Raw genomic sequence first — 20,317 nt, forward strand, 5'->3', positions numbered from 1 at the left:
GGTCCTGTTGCCTTAAAGCGTGGCCGTTGTGAGCACAGGTAGAGCCAGGCTGTAGTGAGGGAAGAGTGACCCAAGGGCAGCATTGTGCCTGGCTGAGCTCCCCGTCTCTCCCTCTCCTTTTGGCCACCTCTGGCATCCAGGTGACCCAGGTAGACAAGCAGGTACCTGAGCCACGACCAAGACAGAAGAGGGAACGATGGCTCCTTTCAGCAAGGGCACAGGAATTCACAATGTCCTTCTTCCAGCTCCCAAAGGTAGCTCCCTGGAGAAGCAGTTTAGCATATTCCATCACTTGTACCTTTCTATGATAAATGACAGCTTCCAGTGAAATGCACTGTGCCAGAAAAAAAAGTTAGTCTTCTGCTTTGATGTGACAAAATTATCCAGGTACCAGTTGGATTTTTCAGATTTATCTTTGATTCTTACAAATGCAGTCATTGTTGTTTAATAGGAAGCTGTGTAAAGCACAAGATATAACTTCTGAAGCTGACAAATGATGGGGGTTTAAAGCTAAAAGCAAAGTGATAAGCACCAGGCTGCTCATCGGTCCTTGGTCTGGTACAAACTGATACTGCATAAGTGCATTTTAAATAAGCGGATCAGATATAGCAGAAAAAGGCAAGGGTGTCTCTTCATCATAGTCAAAATACTTCATCCATCTGCAACTACATAACAGCCAGAGATCAGGAACAGCACGCAGAGGGAAGCTTTCCCTTCTGCACACTGGCTGAGCCTCAGCACATCACAACAGTGCCTGTGCGTGGTGCAGCCTCGGGAGCTGCCCTCGCTACCTGATCCAAACAGCGCAAGCGCCAACAGCAAAACCCAAAGTGCTTCAGCAGCCCCAGCATGAGTGCGTGCCCTTGAGCCTTGCTTGTTCCTGCGCCCAGCCATCAATCTTGCACTATGACCAGTCCCTGGTGCCGTTTCTCCCTGCTGCCCGCCTCTGAAAACCTCAGTAATAGTAATGGTTTGCTTTACAATTTCCTTACTAGACCCTGTCACAGGCTTTCATAAAGCAAATGAGAATAGTTACCTCTAGCGTTCACACCAGCGTTTAGTTTTCTTTGCTGTCACTGATCTTCAGTTTTCACCTGGTATTGGTCTTGTGATCTTGTCAGATGGAGTTTTGAGCAGTGCTAAATCCGTCCCTCCCCATGATTTTACACACCTACTCTATCATTTTTCTCCCAAAGAAAGGCAATAACCAGACCCATCCTCATCTTACACTTTAATAGGATTGAGGCAGTAGCACAGTGCTGCTGAAAATTTGAGCTCTTCCGTTTCCCTTTTCTTTTGACTGCTCACTAACAAGCAAGCCAGGTGAACAATGGGGAGAACAAGAAACAATACAGGCATCTGGGTGCAACTTCACAACTTCTTCTCCTAATATTTCACACTTTGGAACTAAACGTGCTTACAAAACACCCATGGCATGAGTGAATGTCTGCTCACCATGTTCCAGACATGACCCACAAGACCAGGTGCATCCTCTCTGCAGGGCAACACAAAAGCTAATCAGCATTCTCACCAATTTTTTTTTTGAGATTTTGCAATATTTAGATGTCCTAGAAAATGCACCAGCTGAAAAAGTCACCAAACTCTTCATACTGTGCCTACATTTAAGTCACAATCCCTGTGATAATCACCATTAAATACCATATCACCTGAGCAAGCCGGCTACTAGTCCTGATGCTTTCAAATGGGGAGAACAAAACCAGCAAAAGAAACGAAAGCAGCAGCTGCTGCAGTCTCTCCAATACAGCTTCCTATCAAGCATCCCATTGCAGGCTAATTATATGCCATCAAATGACAGGGGTAAACCAATAAAATCCTCCAGTGACTATTTCATCTTTCCCTACCTACAGAGGGACCAAACTCTTGATTTTTTTAAGGTTATTGCCTTGGTAACAGTAGGTATTTGAAAATGTTTTCATCTTCCCTATTATTTCACAAGTCTGTAAGGCAGCTTCTTATGCTGTAACTCGCATATAAATTTCCCACCTAAATTTACCTTTAAGCTTCTCTGTCTGGTCCCCCCTCAACTCAAAGAGTTTCAGCATCAGAACACAACTCTCAGGAGGCTCCTGTCCCACAGATTCCCTCGGGTATGACACAAGGCGACGTGCGACTGTCGCCGCTGACAGCTACGAGTGCTCTGCTTCCTGACCCAGCGCAGGAGCTCAGAGCTCTGCAGGAGGGTTTGCAACTGCAACGCAGGGCAGACAGACAGACAGACAACTCTGTGATATGCAGATGAGACAAATCAAACTGCACTCCCAGGGACACACAAACAAGTCTCACATCTCGGCTCTCTGCATCCACAACATGGACACATCGTAGGTGTGTCAGGAAGTCCCTTGTTGTACAGGGTGTTCCAAAAAGATGGACACAATTGCAGAGATACAGCAATTTCAAATTGGGTCCATCTTTTTGAAACACCCTGTATTTTGAAACGCTGAAGTTGAAGGTCTCATTCCAACTCAAAGTTCTTTCTGTGACAAGGAGAACTGCTAGAAAATTCTCAGGGATTGAACACACTCTTTATAGAGCTATGCAAGAATGATTTGCACCATAATCTGAAGCTTGATTTACTTCGATCCATATGTACACATTGTTATTAAAAAAAAAAAAAGACAACACAACACACCAGATAAAAAAGGCTTAAAATTCACTTTAATGCATTCCTGTAACATTCCTCCGACAAACTCAAACTTGTTAGTGGGACAATTACAGCTTGTGTTTAAACAGTTTACACTAAATGAAAAATCTTGTAGTACTTCTACACAAAAGACAGGCAAGGTTAAGATTATACAAACATTTTTTTTTTCAGTTAAATCTTCAGCATGAGATACAGTATCTTTGTCCAATAGATTGTACTTTACTACCAGTAAAAATAAACAGTGATACAACACATTATCAAAAAATTCATCCAAACAAAAGCCTCCGAGCCATTAAGGCTGCACGTGACAGTGAACAGATGGTCCAGATAAAAATAATAACTACAAGTTAGGAGAAAAAAGGAAGAGAAAAATAAATGAACACAAAATCTCCCCCAATTCACTACATGACGGATCATCTGGAGCTCTATAAATTTACAGAATTATGGGAGCTGCGAAGTACCCAGATGCTGCCCTAGTTCTCCAGAGACTTCCCTGTGCTCTTAAGCAAGGTATGCTACGCTAAAGAAATGCCAAGACATACTGCAGTTTTATCTAGTTTAGTTTCAGGACTTCAGCTGCAAATAGGAAACCTGGAATGGTCAAGGCATTAAGGTCCTTGCCAGATTTTACCGTTACTGAACAACCACGGCAGCCTCCCAGAATCCATTTTTCACATTGAAATCATAGGAATGCACCACATGAAATCTTCTAAAACCTTTACCAGTCAGACTGCACTCCCCTCGTCCTAGAGTGGCTTTACCAAAACAGGCCCTAATTAACTATTTTTAATATCCCCCTCCCCCTACCCACCCCCCAGTTGAACCCTGTGTGGCCTGCCAAGATTCCATTCCTCTTTGGGGCCTGTGCAGAGGGTAGCTTAATCCTGTCAGTATCTGCGACGCTTGTTAGGGCCAAAATCACCCCCTGGATTTCCTCTGTTGAAGGCAGGTGGGTTCCCTCCCATCGCTCCGAGGCCTTCCATCGCACCACCCTGGCCAAAGCGATCTGCAGGCGGCGGTGGAGTCTTGTGATGAGGACAACGCAGAAGAAGCAGGGAGAAAAACAAGGAGCAAAGGGCAAGTTAAAGTCATCCGAGTTGGTTCAAATTCTACCACAATTCCAGGTGACCTTGCTACAAACCTTCGCCCCACCACAAATATCCCCAAAGCCCAAAAACTTGACTGACAGGACCACTGCAGGACCCAAATCTCTTTCCCCACATAACCTGTAGTCAAGCAAGCTGGAATACAGTCTGCACCACCTCACAGAGCAGTGCCCTGCTGTGGAGCATGTGAGTAATGCAGTCTGGGAAAGGAGAACTTCACATTTCTAACACATTCCTTCACTGAAACAAAACGCAAATGAGGAGCAGTGAACTGCTATGGCACTATCACACTCCATGTGTACACTATACTCCAATTGCAAAATAAGTCTGTGACACTAGTTTTGTGCCCTGATCATATCCTGTTATTTCCATTCCTTTGGCTCTCTCTTCCCTCCCAGCTCTTCCTTCCAGCAAGGAGAAGATGATGAATGGATAATTTAGGTTGGAAGGTACCTCAGGGGGTCTCTAGTCCAACCTCCTGCTCAAAGGAGAGTCAGCTATGAGGTCAGACTAGGTTAGTCACAGCTTTATCCAGCTGGGTCTTGTAAACATCCAAGGATGAAGACTGCAGAACTTTTCTGGGCAAGGTACTGAAGGTACTGGGGCTAAGTGACTATGTAGACCAGAGCTGCTTTACACCAGGCTCAGGGGTTCCCATTTATTCTTGTCCATGGGTTCACAGCAGTGACACATTTATAAGCAAGGCAATGTGATACATATATGCACACCATAATTGGTATTATTAATGCAGATGACTCCATGGTATTGCCTGGTTCTACACAACACAGACCTAAACTTCAGTAAAATTATCAATGGGGAGGTCCCAGGGACTCTTGATCTTCACTTCACTGGCAGCGCAGCAGAGGCACTAGCAGTAACACAGCATTCCATCTACCTAAAACCTCCCTAGCAAATGTTTTAGCACCAGCTACCTTGGCAGTAAAGTAAGTAGTTCTTAGAACTGGCTCCATCTGCTGAAACTTACCAACTAGTATCAAGGCAAGATTAACTTCTAAAGATTTCAGCAGGAGTTAAGCAACAGGTCTAGGTAGACAAACAAGCTTCAACTTTAGCAGCATAGTGCTTAACAACAAAACCAACATAATCTGCATTTAAAGGTGTGCACAAAAAGCAGATGGAGATACATTACCATTCCCATGGCTCCATCAGGTATCATAGCTCCAGGACCAGTCGCAGGAGGTGCAGCAGCTGGGACATTGGTACCACCCATAGCTCCTCTATTGTTCATGCCAATGGTACCTGGAAAAGAAAACTCAAAAATAGTCCTGGCAGACACAGTGACTGGAGTCTACACATCACTCCAGAGCCACAAAACACCATATGAGCTCCACACAGCATTATATTCAGGGACACAGTCCTAATCTAGTAACTAGCTTTGCACTACTAGGTCAAGACAAACTGATCTTGCATTCCAGTATTATCTGAAACCACAGCAGGCTCTAACAGTCACCACCTTCTTCAAACACTGAGCCCCCATTGCCTTTCTTGTTTGCTCTTGTACACACGGCCTGAAACTCTAGATCGTGTAGTCAAAATACGGAATACAGGAATCATGATTATTTCCTGGACGCAAGGGCTAGCACTGCATGTCATACCAGTTCTGGTATCAGTACAAACTTCTGAAGCACACTGTGAGTCCAATAGCAACTTCAACCAAGCCTTTTGCTTACCGAACTGAGTCTTTCACAAATGTACGGTAGTGCTTCATACCCAAATTCTGCTGTTTCCTGTCACATGAACACTTCCTGTCACTGAACTGGTAGAAGATTACTATGACTGAGTTTCTAAATAAGAAGCCAATAAAACAAGACTACTCAAAAAAATGTAGAGACTTTGTAAAGGAAAAAAAGAACACACATAGGAACAAAGACGGCAACAAAATACTCTTACCTCCCATACCCATCTGTCCCATTCGCATGTCTGGTGGCTCCCTCTGCAAAGAGACACACTCGTTTCAAATGTAATTATACAAATTCAATGAGTTCTGAGGTTTACTGCTGAAAACTGTGTAGAAGAGTCATTCCCAGGGTACATTTCAAAAGCAAATGTGAGCTACCTTCACACCACTAACTGCTGAACAAACTGGCCTTATCTTAAATATCTCATTCTGAAAGACCATTTTTCACAATCATGGTAAAACATCCAGCAGCAAAGCTGCATGTGCAGATATTACCAAACGGCAGCATAAAGCGATATCTGATATCTGGATGGAAAGATCTGCAGAGCAGCAGTAACAAATTAGATAGAATTAGTTTTGCTACTTCCTCAGCATATCTAAGCAGCTTTTCCTGTTGAAAGGAATGCAAGTTCACATGAAGATGCAGCACGGGGTCACTTGCACTAAAATACCAGTTAATAACTTCAGTTTCTCTTCTATTAGCTGAGTATAGGGGACACATCACAGATCTCCCTCACTGTGAAGCTAGGAGCACCTCCCTTCAGTGTGGGTACTACTTTTTACACAGTGGGAACTAAAGATCAGAGGTCACTTCATCCATAGCCTCAGTGACACTGTTTATCACTAGAAGGCACTATTATTTAGAGAAATCAGGAGTTCTGCTATGCAGGGTAATATTCACACATATAGGTCAGTCACACAGTTTCAGCCTTTTTGGTTTGACATTTATCTAGTTTATCTGCTTAGGGGATAATGTTTTGCTAGGATACATAAACACTTGTATCAATGGCATTGAACCACCTCGAGAGCACTACAGCTGCCTCCACAATAGAAAAGCTGCTGGGACTCATTAAGACAGTTTTTTATAGAGCTAGAGATACTGCTGTTAAAAGGTAGATTACCACACATTTTACTTTACAAGAGAACACTTGACCAACTGACTTTCAAGTACAAGCAAGTCACATGCTTGCAGCAGTGCCTCAAGTTGGGATCACTTCATCTAAGCATGACTAAGAAAGACTGCAGGCTAGCGATACAGCCAGGCATAAAACCACTACACGGTTCTGAAGCCGTACTTCAGGACAGCACATCTTTGTTATTGTTAGAATAAAATGAGTTAGCATGTATTTTTCTGAACAGTAAGACAGCTAGAAGTGCTAGAACCGGTCCTACATGAACCACAGTGGGTCAGTAACTGGGCTATTCATATTTTCCAGACTAAACTGCATTAAGATTGCAGAGAGTCCATAATTCAGGGCAGAATGTGCTAAAGGTGTAGAGTCCCTCAATCAACAAGTTAAGCATTCACAGAAAGCCCTGTGCTGTGGAAGGGCAAAAATCTAATAATGTCAGTGTCCAGATATAACGGGAAGGTAGAAGAACACATACCGCATCAGGAAAATTCCCTTTAAAGCCTTCCTGCTGGCGTCTCATCATCTCTTCTTGCTGCCTTCTCATTTCCTCCTCACGGCGTCTGCGTTCTTCCTCTTGCCTGCAAAAAGGTCCAACGATGCTCAGCACAACATACACCAACAATTAGTAAAAAGCCAAATACTAATCAGAGGAAGAAACTCCTGACTCTTCCATCTTAAATCAGCTGTACACTCTCCCTATTAATAAAAAGGCCCAAAATAACAGCTGCACTTTAGGTAGTAATTAAATTGTCACACTGACCAATTAGGTGCACTGAAGAAGCATTTCATTCCACAATATTATGGATTCACATAATTTCATAACCTGCCCCCTTACCTGAGTTCCAACTGTTTACGTTTTTGTACTTCCTGGTTATGCAATTCCTCCATTCTCCTCAGCTCTTCCTGGCGTCTCATTAAATCTGTAAAAGATGACAGTAAAGAAACCAAACTCAACTCCCATGCCACCTCTTATCAATTCCTGCACTAGAACCACAACACACAAGAGAATAAAGTAACGGAGCCTCCAGCAGTAGAGAAACATCACCCGTTCACTTGGTGCTACCATGCTTGGTTACGAACCAAGCAGCTGCCCCACAGCTCACGTTCAGCGTGCTCTAGCCTGTCTAGCAAGTTACCCACCCCTGGATGCTCCATGACTAAGTTCCAATACTGTATTTATCTTTGACTGGTACCTTGCCGCATGAGCATAACTTGGTGCTCATGGCGAGCTGCTTCCATTTCCATTTCCAGCTTCTCTCGAGCTTCCTTGATGTTGCGGTCTACTTGTTCTTGCTGCTGCTTCTCCATTTCTATTAGAGCCTTCCAACGCATGGCATATTCATACTCAAAGCTGCCAGGCTGTGCAAATCGAGGAGGCTGCTCGCGTTCCCTGTCAGACAAGGAAGAACTAGTGAATGCTTCACAGCAAGGCGGAACCAAAAAAAATATATTTGTGTGTTAAATGCAATGGCAAATCCTCTTAACAGTTAGAAATTTATTTCTTAGTGCAACAAGTAAGGAACCACTTTGTCTTTTACTTTCTCACAAATAGCTGTGCCAGAGATGGCAGTTTCTCTGCCCCTCAGGAATTGCCTTATTGAAAGGAGAAACTTAAGCAGAATCCTCCTGCAGGATTCATTATATTAATACATGGAAACTGTGTCCCATTCTCCTCTGTAACAAGCAATGACACTACTTTCATAAAACACCAGATTACGGGTAAAAACATTTAGAAATACTCTTGAAAGACAGAGTCTTTTTTTCCTTGCTGTACATTTTACAGACAGATCAACTCCAGAAACAAACACTGCCCAAACATGGCTGTTTATTTCACTAATTTATGCAGCTGCTGCACCTGGAGCACATGACTATTCCCAACACAGCCTCCCAGCTCCTGAAGCTGTCTGTCATAGTCCTCACTTGAAAATTTCATGAGCTCACATGGTTTACTAATTCCCACTGCTCAGATCACACGATACCTACCTACACTGGGAAGCCTTCAAAGACTACAGCCTTTGGACAGCTCCACAGTCTCCTCATGCGATTCACAAAATTGCTTAAATTTTCACTGTGGGTTCAAATCTCTTTCCTCAACAGACTTTCGTAATACTTACAACAAGTACCTTAAGTGTTTGCTTCATGTTCTCATCAGAGCAACGGGATCTCATGTTGTCTTAAACTGAGACAATTTTTTATTCCATCAACTGAAAGCCACCCTCCTAAGACCAGGGGACTAAATCAATGTCCTAGTCCACAGTTAGTCTCATGTACTGTCACACGGCAGGCACATACTTGTGATATTGCTGGTTTTTGATGACTAGTTTCTCTGGAAGCCCCTCTTCATCATCATACTGATCCATGGGCTCCACAGTGACAGGCCGAGGGAATCTGTAAAGAACAGATGAGGTACTTTCAAGAAAATTCAAGAATAAGCTTGCAGTGTAGGAAAGCATGTGTATTGTGTCTGAACTGGACTGCTTTTAGCACTGCTCACAGCAGTTCAGAGCAGTTGAGGATCTCAACCAAACAGAAACCAGAAATCACCCTGAACACTTCTCTTTTTTTCTTTCCAGAGTTGAAGCTGAACTGTTAATCAATGTAATTGTGGAATCCAGACGAAAATTGTACTGAAAGAACACCTGCAGTTACTGGTTCAGATTAACAGCTTAACTGGAACCTGACGTCCTCCGGTAGTATCTACTCAGCATGAAGTCTTAGAGTCCCTTAAAGTGTTTTTTCTCCTTTTTCTCCCTCACCACATGGCCAATCACAGGCTGTGCAAGTTCTTGTGTGCCTTCTTACAGCTGCCTAAAGTAAAGAGTAACTACACTGCTCCCCACTGGAGGCTGCTGGCTGTACCAGTCAGTCATACACTCCTGGCAAGACCACCATGTGCCACCACTGGCAGGCAGAAGTGCTCTACAAGTGTCTATCGGGCCCTGTCTGAATTTCCCTCCCAAGAAATCCACTGGTGCACTTCACAACACAGACACTACCCATGTCTGCTTCTGTCCTCCTGGAAGTATCTAACAGAAGTGTCCCCAATCTCTGAATTAGCTCCCCACCACAGCACTGACACTGCTCATGCCAAGCAGAAAGCAGCACCACAGCTTCTCGTTAGCTCCTCAACCCCATTTGCCAGAGCTGCGGAAATGGAAGAGAAACGAACACATTATGCCAAGCAGCAAGTGGTGCCCAGACTCCAGCAGGAAGGCAGGATGAGAGGCTAAAATCTCCCTCCTCAGCTGAAGATCCACAACGTAGCTTCAACGTGACACCGTTATTCATAACCTGATTTTCCAATGTAAACCAATTCCAACTAGTTTATCTAGCTGTTACTGTCATGAACTAGGGCAAACCAGAACAAATTTAATCAAAACCAAACCATAACTAGAAATAAGCAACATAATGGTTTGCTGTCCTATAATCTAATACACTGACAGCTATGAAAAGATTGAATGTTTCCCTCAGCTGCTCTCAGTTTTACACTGGTAGTGATTAGTTTTGCATGATCACTTCAAAAAATTTGTTTTCATGGTTCTTCCAGGATATACATTCCTGAATCAGCAGAAGCTCCCTAGCAGCAGAGCACTACACACTAGGCTGGTTACCCCAAAGAGTCTCAGGGAGAAAAATAGATATTAAAAAAAAAATCTCCTTTTTGAAACGCGTGTACTGCTGTGCCATATGCCAGCCTCCAAGAAAAAGGGGAGAAATGCGAAGCGCAAAGCTTATAAAATAATTTTAGAAATTAGCAATGTAGCCCAAATCTCAGGAAGTATTCTACTCACCAATTCCAGTTGCATACATACAAAATACAGTCATTTTTATTTCTAAAAGATCAAAAATGTCTCCCTCTTAATAGTTAGAACAAACCATGTTCTGTGGAATGCATCTACAACCAGTCACATAGTTATGCGAGAAAATGCTATCTTGCCTTATGATATTCAAGCACAGGGAAAAAAAGTTTATGATGGTGAAAACTCCAAACAATCCACCTGACCACCTTGTCTGACAGATTCCATGCCCACAGTGGTGGGTCTGCAGTGCATGTTGCTGAGTGGAGTCCCATCCCAAGATTCGCCTCTGAAGCAACCCAGAGTGCATAATTAACACACTTGAGCTTTGTTTCCAACAAATCACATCGATGGAAATAGCTCTTGTTTCTTTAAAGCTGCTTTAATTGCCCTAAGAAGGCTTATCAGGAAGTTTTATGCATTTTCCCCACTAGCAGCTTCCCAGAAGAAAGTTTTCTGACCTGAGTTTCAGCACAGACTTACTCTTGTTGGAACAAAGCTAAGTACAGTTCTCCCCTGGTAAATCACCTATCACCTCCTGCCCCACACCTCAACTGCCCTACTCTGGTGTTTAGAAACAACACTCCCAAGCCAATGACAACCATCAAGCCACACGGTATCACACTTCTCGCCCTCCACACTTACGTAGTGAGCAGGAAAGACCCATCGCTACATCTGTCCAGGGCTTTCCTAGCAGCAGGCTTCCCTGAGAACTCCACGATGCCTTTCCCAGAGGATCGTCCTCTGTCATCCACAATAACCACAGCCCTTTCCACCTGGCCAAACACTGAGAAGGCTTCCTCCAGGAGCTCATTGGACACAAACTGAGGCAGGTTCCTGACTGTCAGCGATGCGCTGTGGCATGCAAAACGCACTCTTAGCTGCTTCCCACGTAGCGGCATGTTGTCTAGTTCCACCTTTGCAATCTCTGCCAGAGTGCGAGTTTCCTGAAGATAAAAAGAGTTATTATTAAAACTCTCAATGCAGTACAGAATCAGCCAGTCACAGTCGCAACAGTCATGAGCCTATTTCCCCTGAACAAGTACTTCACAGAGAGGAAAAAATAATCCTCTCATAGCATGGTAAAATGTGCCCTAACAAAGCATGGCTATTCTTGATCATCAATGACTCCAGCTGAATAGGCATGCACAGAGTTTGTGAGAGAAAAATGTATCAGACATAAGCTTGGCCCAATAGCCAGTGCAAACTAAGCAATCAATTAAATTATTGTTATCTATCAGACATAATAATATTAAAGCAACAAAGCATGCCTTATTTAAAAATACATAAAAAATAAAAATCAAGATTCAACTATTAGCCAAGTTTGATAACTGTAAAAGGAAACGCTGATTGCACAACAATCCACGGAAGACATCCTATGCCCCTTTCACACCTTTTCACTCATTCAAGTCACTACCAAGCAGCTACACGACAGCAAAGCATCCCAGACTTCAGAGTGGGAACCTCATGCTCCATCCACTCATCTTGGGGCTTTCAGAAAAGTAGTACATGAGCCAATGAAGTCTAAGAACCATTACTCTATGTTGGAAGCTACCTCCCTCCTAGACAGGCTTCAACATGATCAGCTAGAGATCCCCTACCTCAAGAGCACTGATCACTCCAGCAAAGCTGTGTGGCAACCTACGGTCATAGAAATTCCATGTTCACACCCTTCCAGGGAACGGAATTCCACCTCGTCTATAGTAGCATCATGTTTTCTGTTTTCTACCAGCTGACTTCAGAATAACTTGATCAGATAATATCAATCCTGCCACAAGCCGCCTGAATTCACATTCCTTCTCATAACAAGCTCTAGACAAACCACTTGTAGAAGCTGATCCTATAGTGCAGCTTACTAAAAATCAACAGCAGGCTTAATTAGCAAGATATGTGATAATCTACTACTTCCAATTAGCAATACTCCAGTGTAAGTCATTGCCACAAAAACACCCCAAAGGCAACAAGTCACTCACCAGCCTGATAAAGCCAAAGCCTTTGTCTTTGTGTATGAAGACTTCACCTGCCTTGCCATACTTCTCAAATAACTTTCTCATCTCTTCCTCTGTAATATCTGGGGGCAGATTCCCCACAAACAGGCGGCTTCTTTGGGTGAAGGTCTTTTCACCAGGTTTCCGGAAATTCTTCAGGTCAATAGTCAGGCCTTCATCTGAGGGGAATAAGGTACACAGCTGCTCTACAGTTGGGGGGATAAATTCTATTAGGTTTCATCGCAGTGAACACAGAGACATAGGACAACAGAGGTAACACCACCCATTCACTTCAGGCTCAAACTTCTCCAGCCATCTCTACAGCAACAAGGGGATTTTATTTCAGAGCGGGCCCATATTCTTTTTAAAGAAACCATGTGCTTGGACCTCAGTGTTTGTTAGCACCAGTGAAAGATTTTCTACAACTGGAAAAAATAACACTGCAGCTTGAAATAACATGAAAGATTTTGCTCAGCTTTTGGAGAACTGGTAAAGATGACCAGCCTACAGCAAAATCAACTATAGTCACAATACAGGATTTTGCTGTTATAACCTGAATAATTACAGAAAAGCCACAGTTTGGCCAGCAAGCAGATTTTTACTCAAAAACCCCCGACTCCAGATGTCTAGAAAAAAGATGCAAACAGGAGGAAATTTCACCCAGACAGAACATTTGATACAGCTGTTATTCTATAAAATAGGATTTGGGTTCTAAAGTTCCAAGCTGAAGAGAAGGCTGGAATGGTGTAAATAGTGAAAAAAACCACCCAAAAGCCCAGTCACATAGACGAGACCTCAGAAAAATTACGAAGTTAATTACAAAATTCTATATTCAATAAGTAATGCTCTATTTAACACTAATAAATATACGACAGAACATTCTCAAATCCCCACATACATTTATACATATATATACACATACTTACATACAATTTTTAACCCTTTATTTGGCAAGAGCCCAGCACAATCCTGGAAGCTCTGCTGTAAGTCAGACACAGGGGTGGCCTTATCGCTTTCACTTCCTGTGTCCCATTTTCTTAAATGTATATGGAACTTCCCCAATCAGGACAGCAAGCCACAGAAAGCAATTCCTTTGCTTTGCAGAGGACATACCTCACGGCCACACGTATTTATGAGTGGCTTGATTCAGTCTACAAAGCATGGTACTAGCCAGGAAAGGCTATTCATGCAGAGACAATGCTTGCAAGACATGCAAAGAAAACTCTTTTATAAGAATAAGCACACCTCTGTGGCTAACACTACTAAAAAAAAAAAAAAAAAGAGACTTGACGGTATAGCTATAGAAGAGTAGTGAGAGCAATTTCTCTACTTCACACAGTAAGGATGCATAAGTGCTGTATTTTGCCTTGTGAGCTTCTTCACACCATTAATAGAAACATTTGGGGATCAGTTTTACCACTATCACTGTTCTGCCTTAAGTAGACCCACTTGAAGGAATCCAGGATACAGTCACTCACTATAAGCTGATCCCTGCGACAATACCACAATACAGTTGTTGTGTAGCATTGTTTCCAACCTGACTGGAAACAGACAGGTCTCCCACCCTTGTCTGTTATCTTCCATGAACTGACAAGGAGCCCGTTTAACAGAGCCACCTAATAAGAATACACAGCTGTTGTTTGTTTGTTTTTTACTAGCCCAGTAACTCTGCATGTGTAGTTAAACCTGCAACTTTGGCAGAAAAAAACACACAGAGAAATCATGCAAAGTGCACACATGACTTCTCTACGCTTTTGTTTTGAAGAGCCAAAGTGTCCAAATTTAAAAAAAAAAAAAAATCTAATAAAACTAAAGCACTTCATCACCTCAAAATGCTAATGGCAATGCCTAGCTGCCAGTCATACTTCTAAACTATCAAGTTAGATCAGTCGAGGCCGTAGAAGCCATTAATGCATATTGTTTCAGCTCACACGCACCCCTTCTGTATCCCAAGTAACAGAGCTACAGTCCACACTGATTAAGAACAAATCTGGAAACACACCAGATTACAGTAACAGCCATTGTCATTACCAGCAGGGACTTGAAAGCTGAAATATTACTTAGTAAATTATCTCCCGGTCCCTCCCATGTAAAACTTTAGTCTTAATGGATGACTGCAGATTGTTGTAACAACATTCTTACTACAAATGTATCTTCATAAATCGCAAAATTATTTTGCTTGTACTTAAGAAAACCTGTGTTCAGAAGTCACCTGTTATGTTGTGGAAAATAAGGAAGCAGAGCCAATAAAAACCAGACTATCCCACATTTGTAAAGTTTACAGAAAGCGTAAAGACTTCCAAACTCAATTTTAAGTGCACTTTTCTTGAAAATTTTAGACAAGGAAGCAACTCCTACATCTCTGCCCGGCGTCGGGAACACAGAAACAAATCCCAGTCTAACCCACAGAAGCCGCACGCACACTTGAGCAGACTGAGCAAAGCAGCCCAAAACAATCCGGCTGCGATTCAAACCACGGCCCCCAAATGGGACACCTGAGCGCTGCATGCACACACCCAACAGGAGCCGCGCTTTGCTCAGGACCCAACGTTTCATTGTTCCAAACCGAACGAGCGGGTTCTGTCCGTTTCCGCCGAGACCTGTTGCCCCAGTACGGGCGGGCAGGAACCGGGACCCGCGTCACCCGAGGCGGTCGCTCAACGCCTACCCAGAGCGGGGCCGGGCGGCTCCCCGCGGCGGGCCCGGGACTCACTCTGGCTGTTGTTCTGCTGCCCATTGGCGGGGATGGCGGGCGGCGGGTGCTGCTGGTGCTGCTTCCGCGGAGCGTGGTTCTGCTTCTCCATGTTGAAGCCCTTGTTGCCCTGCATCTTGTTCACCTGCAGGCAGACACGCCCGGTCGGACGCGGCCCCGGAACTCGACCCCGGCTCCCGGCCCCACAGCCCCCGGGGTGGCTCCCGCCACCATCGGCCCCGCCCGCCCGCCACAGCGGCCGCGTGCAGCGGCACGGCGGGCCGCGCAGGCCGCGCTGATCCCCCGTAGGGCCCTATCGGCGGTGGCCGCTCAGAAGCACCCGCCCGGCGGCAGAGCGGAGCCGAACCGCGGTCCCGCCACCGCCGCGGCCTCACCTGGTGGCGGACACAGGTCTCGATGCGAATCGCGGCCTCCTCGCCCCGCAGCAGCCCGGAGAGGACCGCGCGCGCGGCCGGAACTCGCGCAACCTAACGGGGCGCCTGCCAGGCGCGCTCCCATTGGCTTCTCGACTCCCAGCGCCGCTCTACCACTAGTCGTGCTGGCCGCCACTCACAGGTTGGCCGCGGCGGGGCGGGACAAGCCGCCCCAGCAGCCCGCAGCGCGGAGCCGATTGGCAGTGCGGGCGGTGGCAGCCCGCCCCGTGCGCTGCCAATCATGCCCGCGGACATAAAGCTTGGGTGAGAGACGAGAAAGGGACAAAGGAGCCCAACCAGCCACCGGGGCGCTCTGAGCACGCGCAGTAAGGGAGGGGGGGAGCGGGCCGGGCCGTGCGCGCGCACCTTAAAGGGACAGCAGCGGCAGTTGAGAGCGTGTTGCGCCGCGCCGGTAACGACCCCCGTTACCGTGTGCCCGGGTCCGTGGCGGCCTATTCTGCTCCTCCGTTACAGCCAGTAAGTAACAGAGCCCAGGCAGAGCTGGGGGAGCCGGCGCATCGCTTGGGTCCTCTCTCCGTCAGACCCGTGCCCTCTACCTTCCCCGTCCAGCCGCGGGCGCCCCCTTACCTGCTCCTCCGGGCCCCGTTCCCGCTGTCCCGCCATCTCTCTCCGTCCGGACGACGCTGTCCCGCTGCGGGAGGGCAGCCGGCTCAGCAGGAGCAACCGACCCGCGCGAGTGCGGAGGGTCTGGCCGTGCTCTGCCCCCGAGGGCTGCAGGGTGCCGGGAGCGGTCCGGCTGCTGCCCCGTCTCGGACACCGCGGAAGCTTGGCCGTTAACTGACGCCGGCAGGCTGGATTTCACCGCTTTTCAATAAACCTTCCCGTCTCCCTCTGTGTCCCGTCGTAACCGGGATTGGGGCCGTGCGCCCGTGGCCCGCCGCTCCCCGGCAGCGGGAGACCCGCGGCGGCTCGTAGCCCTCCGGGAGCGGAGAGCAGCCGGTGGTGTGGCCGGTTCTCTGCAACGTCGCCGTTGCCTCCTGACGGCTGTAAACCTGCCTTTCCCTCCCCGCAGCGCGGGAGGTCGCCCCGGCGGCGCCTCCTGGCCCCAGCGCTGCGGAGCCCAGTGTGCTCCCGAGCTCAGCCCGTGCACCCCCGATTTCCCCGCGGGGACACAAAAAAGCAGGCGGGGGAGCTGGGCGGCCGAAGGATGGAGGAGCCCCCCAGGGGAGTGGGGTGGCCAAGGGGGAAATGGTGCCCCTCGGGTATGAAGGGAGCCCCGGCCCCACCTGGAGTGGAGTCCCCGGGAGAGCGCAAGCCTGGCTGGGGAGCTACGTGAGTGGCACGGCTGGATGGATGGGGGAGGGGAGCCCGGGTGGGGGCTGCTGCGAGTGGGGGAGGGGAGCCCGGGTGGGGGCTGTCATGGCTGAGGGAGGGGAGCTAGGGGGTGTGTGGGGTGCCACGGGTGGAGTGAGGGCAGCCTGGGGGCACGGAGCGGGGTGGGACCTGGGTCGGGGAGGGGAGTCCAGCTGTGTGTGGGATGTTGAGGATAAGGGGGGGATGCCTGGGGGGGGATGCAGGCGGCGGGCGCCTACCGCCTGCCGGAGCAGCCCCTCCCGGGGGCGGTGCCGTGTCCTGGAGCCCCCGCGGAAGCTCCGCCCGGCTGCGCTGTCACTCACCGCCCCGGGGAGACGCTCCAGCTCCAAGGAGGCGGTGGCGGTGTGTGGACCCGGCCGGGCGGCGCCCCCCGCACACAGGTAAAGGCTGTGGCGGCGCGGCCGGGCTGGGTCCCCCGGGGTGGCAGCGGGGCCGGGACCGCGCGGGGCGGCAGCGAGAGGGTTAAGGGGGGTGGGGGGGGTGTGCATTGGGGTGGCAAGCCCGCTCCGCGCCATCCGCTCCGCATTTTGCGGGTGGCCGCGCAGGCACCAGCGGGGACAGGGGCGCTTCGTTCCGGCCCGCACCCCCCACTGCATATGCCCTCCGCACCGCACCGTGCCCCGCTGGGGCGCGGCCGCTGCCCGCGCTCGGCTCCACGCTGTCTTTTCGCGCGGTCCCGCTCCGCTACGGTGATCCGTTCCGGATTTTCCGGCCGCCCGACGGAGTCTGGGCTGTTGCGCCCATCCTGGCCTCAAGGCTCCGCTCCGCGTTTCCGACGCCGCCGCCTGCAAGCGAGTCTCGCGAGTCCCGGCACCGCCGCGGCCAATGGGAAAGCGTCCCTCGCTCTGCACAGCCAATGGGGCACTGCCCCCGCCCCCCCTCCGGCTGCAGCGCGCTGAGGGCTCCGAGCGGCGCCTCCATTTAAAGGGGCCGCGACCCGAATCGGGGCTCTGGGTAGAACGGGCGGCGCAGCGCCGTGGAGCCAGGTACAAGCGGCACTGGCCGCAGGCACCTCCCTACGGCCGCACAGGAGCCGCAGGTGGGGCGGCGGAGCGGCTTGGGCCCGCCTCGAGCCGCCCGCCCGTGGGGTACCGGTGCTTGGCCCCGCAGGTGGGGGTGGGGCGGGCGCGTGCGGCGCGGGTCCCGGAGGGGTGGGGCCCCCCCAACAGAAGGGGGGGGCGTGGCGCGTGCCTGGCGGAGGGGATAGGGCCCACCGCTCCGTGAGGGAGCGGGGCCGGCGCCGCTCGTCCCCCTCCCCGCCTCCACCGCTTGGGGGCGCCCTGCGGCGGGGGGGCGGGTCCCGGGGACCCCACCCTGATGCGGCACCGGCCCCGTGTCTGCTTGGGGGGGGAGACGAGCACCATCCTCCCCACCCCCGGTTGGGACGGGGGAGACACCGGTGCGACCCTCAGCAGGGGGGATCAGGCCTTGGAGTCCTCCCCACTACGGTAGGTGCGGCCCCAGCCTGAGAGCCATCCCCACGCACCCCCAGCCCGGGGCCGGTTGGGGAGAGTGGAGAGGGAGGAGCAGGCCCCGAGGTGGCCCCCCCCCCCCCCGGTGTTGGGGGCCGGCTGCGCCCCCGGCCACATCGGTGTACGAGGGCTGCTGGTTCATAAGACAGCACCCACACCCGTGGGCCGGTCCCTGCCGTGGGTAGCTGGGCTGTGGGGCAGCACCGAATGGCCCCCAGCGCTCTGCCCCAGCACCGTCCTGGGCTTGCCTGTCGCTGCGTCTCGGGCAGAGGCTTTGAGCGACGCAGCCTTTATGCTGTTGTCACCACACGTAGTAACGAAGTCTGTGGAGCTCACTAAAAAAATCGCAGCTGCCAGTCTGCGAACTGGCCGACTGCTCTGTCTGTCTTCCCCCTGGGGTGGGTCTGGTCAGGGCTTGGGAGTGTCCCAGGGGCCCGGAATTTGTATGTGTTTCCTTGGACACCACGCGCTGCTGTCGAGGATTAGGCCCCGCAAGAGAAGGGAGCAGCCCCCCGCGGCTGGAGCTGCCTTGTGCCGCTGGAGGAGGCAAAGCCCCGACCTGCTGGAGCCTGGCTTGTGAGCAGCGCGGCCGGCGAGCTGCCCTGGGGAGCAGCGGTACCTCCCGTGTCATTTACGGAGGTGCAGGCAGGACTGGCCCCAGGTGGGAGGACGTGCACCAGCGGGGCTGGGAGCTGCCTGTGGCTTGTGTCTGGCAGTCACATAGGCTGATGTGGGCAGAGGCAGCGCTGGGCATGGTGTGTGTCAGGTGATGGTGGGGGACAGGAGCTCAGCTGAGTGCTGGGGAATGGTTCCTGCAGGCTCTTTCTGAGGAGGATGAGAGCTGCTTCGTTTGTGCTCTTCCTTTCTCCTCCTGCTGTGCTTCAGCTATGGCTCTTGTTCTAGGATGTAACTTCTTTCCCTCTCATGGCTGCTGCATTCCCCAAGAAAACTTCTAATATGCATTTTCTTGCCAAAGCCTGCCTACCCCAGGGTCAAAGCTGGTGTTAAGAGTGTAGCTCTGTCATTATGGCCAGCCCAGCTTTATTAAAAGACTAGCCACAGCCTACACGCTGCCACCTGTAATTACCAATCTGCATCTTACAGCCCCAGTGTGCATGTTTCCGCAATCCCTGTTTTCCTCCGCACCTGCCTATCCCTCTTGCTGCAGGTGCCATTGGTTTGGAGGGTGACAGTAAGTCACGCCAGATTCCTCCACAGCTCTGACACACAGAGCAAGGGGCTGAGGCTGAGGCCACGGCCTCGCTTTGGGAACAAAGCCCCTGGTGTTATTTCTGTTATGGATGCTTTATGATCAGTGATGCTGGGATGCGTGACCATGATGGACACAGATTTGCTACCAGAAGCCTCCGGAGCAGAAGGGAAATACAGAATAGGCTAGAGCTGTGACAATTAATTTGTTAGCTTAGCAAAGGCACCTTGTACTTCAGTATTTTGGCTCTGTAAGGCCACTTAAGGAAAATTAGATGTTTTGCCCTCAGATCCTCCCTGGGACTCTGCCCTCTTGTCTTCTCTTTCTTCCCTGGATAGTAAGGTACCCAAAGAACCACAGACAGATTTACATTGGAAGGGACCTCTGGAGGTCTCTAGTCCAACTGACCTCCTGCTCACAGCAAAGCTGACTTCAAACCGCATTGTCCAGTTGGGTTTTCAGGACTTCCAGGGCTGGGGAGTTCATGACCTGTTGCCAGGCTGTGGCATCTCCTTTGGAGAGTCACCTGCTGTGCCTGCAGCTTTCCTCTCCAGCTGGCTGTGGCTGCTTGTGGGAGGTGTCCAGGACTTTGCATAAGGGGGTTCAACACCCTCCTGCAGCATTTGGGCAACAGGTAGAGACTGCAGGAAGCATATTTTTTTACCACTTCCAGCTCTACCATCTATTTCTGTCTTTTAATCAGTGTCTTAATATCATTTGGGCACTTTCAACAGATGCCGCTCAAGCATGCCGTGCACCTCCGTGATTTTTTTTTTGTGCTTCAGATAG

General features: G+C 49.4%; 2 protein-coding genes across 12 annotated transcripts in view; one reads left to right on the forward strand and one right to left on the reverse strand.

Moving 5' to 3' along the window:
• Positions 1 to 2,654: 2,654 nt before the first annotated feature.
• Positions 2,655 to 16,930, reverse strand: NONO (non-POU domain containing octamer binding). Of its 5 annotated transcripts, none has more exons than XM_065846252.2 (11): positions 16,100 to 16,930; positions 15,054 to 15,222; positions 12,371 to 12,591; positions 11,043 to 11,344; positions 8,893 to 8,988; positions 7,794 to 7,990; positions 7,436 to 7,520; positions 7,076 to 7,178; positions 5,680 to 5,722; positions 4,919 to 5,028; positions 2,655 to 3,687 (listed from the first exon to the last, which is right to left on the reverse strand). In XM_065846252.2, exons 1-11 carry the CDS (start codon positions 16,133 to 16,135, stop codon positions 3,550 to 3,552), a joined length of 1,500 nt encoding a protein of 499 aa, XP_065702324.1. In that variant the 5' UTR covers positions 16,136 to 16,930; the 3' UTR covers positions 2,655 to 3,549. The 5 variants fall into 5 exon arrangements, with proteins under 5 accessions (XP_065702324.1, XP_065702325.1, XP_065702327.1 ...); XM_065846253.2 differs by having other exon boundaries at positions 12,371 to 12,564; positions 16,100 to 16,929; XM_065846255.2 differs by having other exon boundaries at positions 15,099 to 15,222; positions 16,100 to 16,926.
• The window catches only part of ZMYM3 (zinc finger MYM-type containing 3), a 32,617-nt gene continuing 28,145 nt past the window's right edge, over positions 15,846 to 20,317 (forward strand). For 3 of the 7 annotated variants that reach the window (XM_065846205.2, XM_071813520.1, XM_071813521.1), the window contains exon 1: positions 17,124 to 17,226. The gene's annotated coding sequence lies outside the window, so the exon portion shown is untranslated. Of the gene's footprint in view, positions 15,989 to 17,123; positions 17,227 to 17,606; positions 17,886 to 18,081; positions 18,295 to 20,317 lie in introns of those variants that run through there. The other 4 variants (XM_071813518.1, XM_071813519.1, XM_065846206.2 and 1 more) reach the window with 4 other exon arrangements.

This window comes from Patagioenas fasciata, chromosome 11 (genome assembly GCF_037038585.1).
Source record: "Patagioenas fasciata isolate bPatFas1 chromosome 11, bPatFas1.hap1, whole genome shotgun sequence".
Lineage (NCBI taxonomy): Eukaryota > Metazoa > Chordata > Aves > Columbiformes > Columbidae > Patagioenas > Patagioenas fasciata.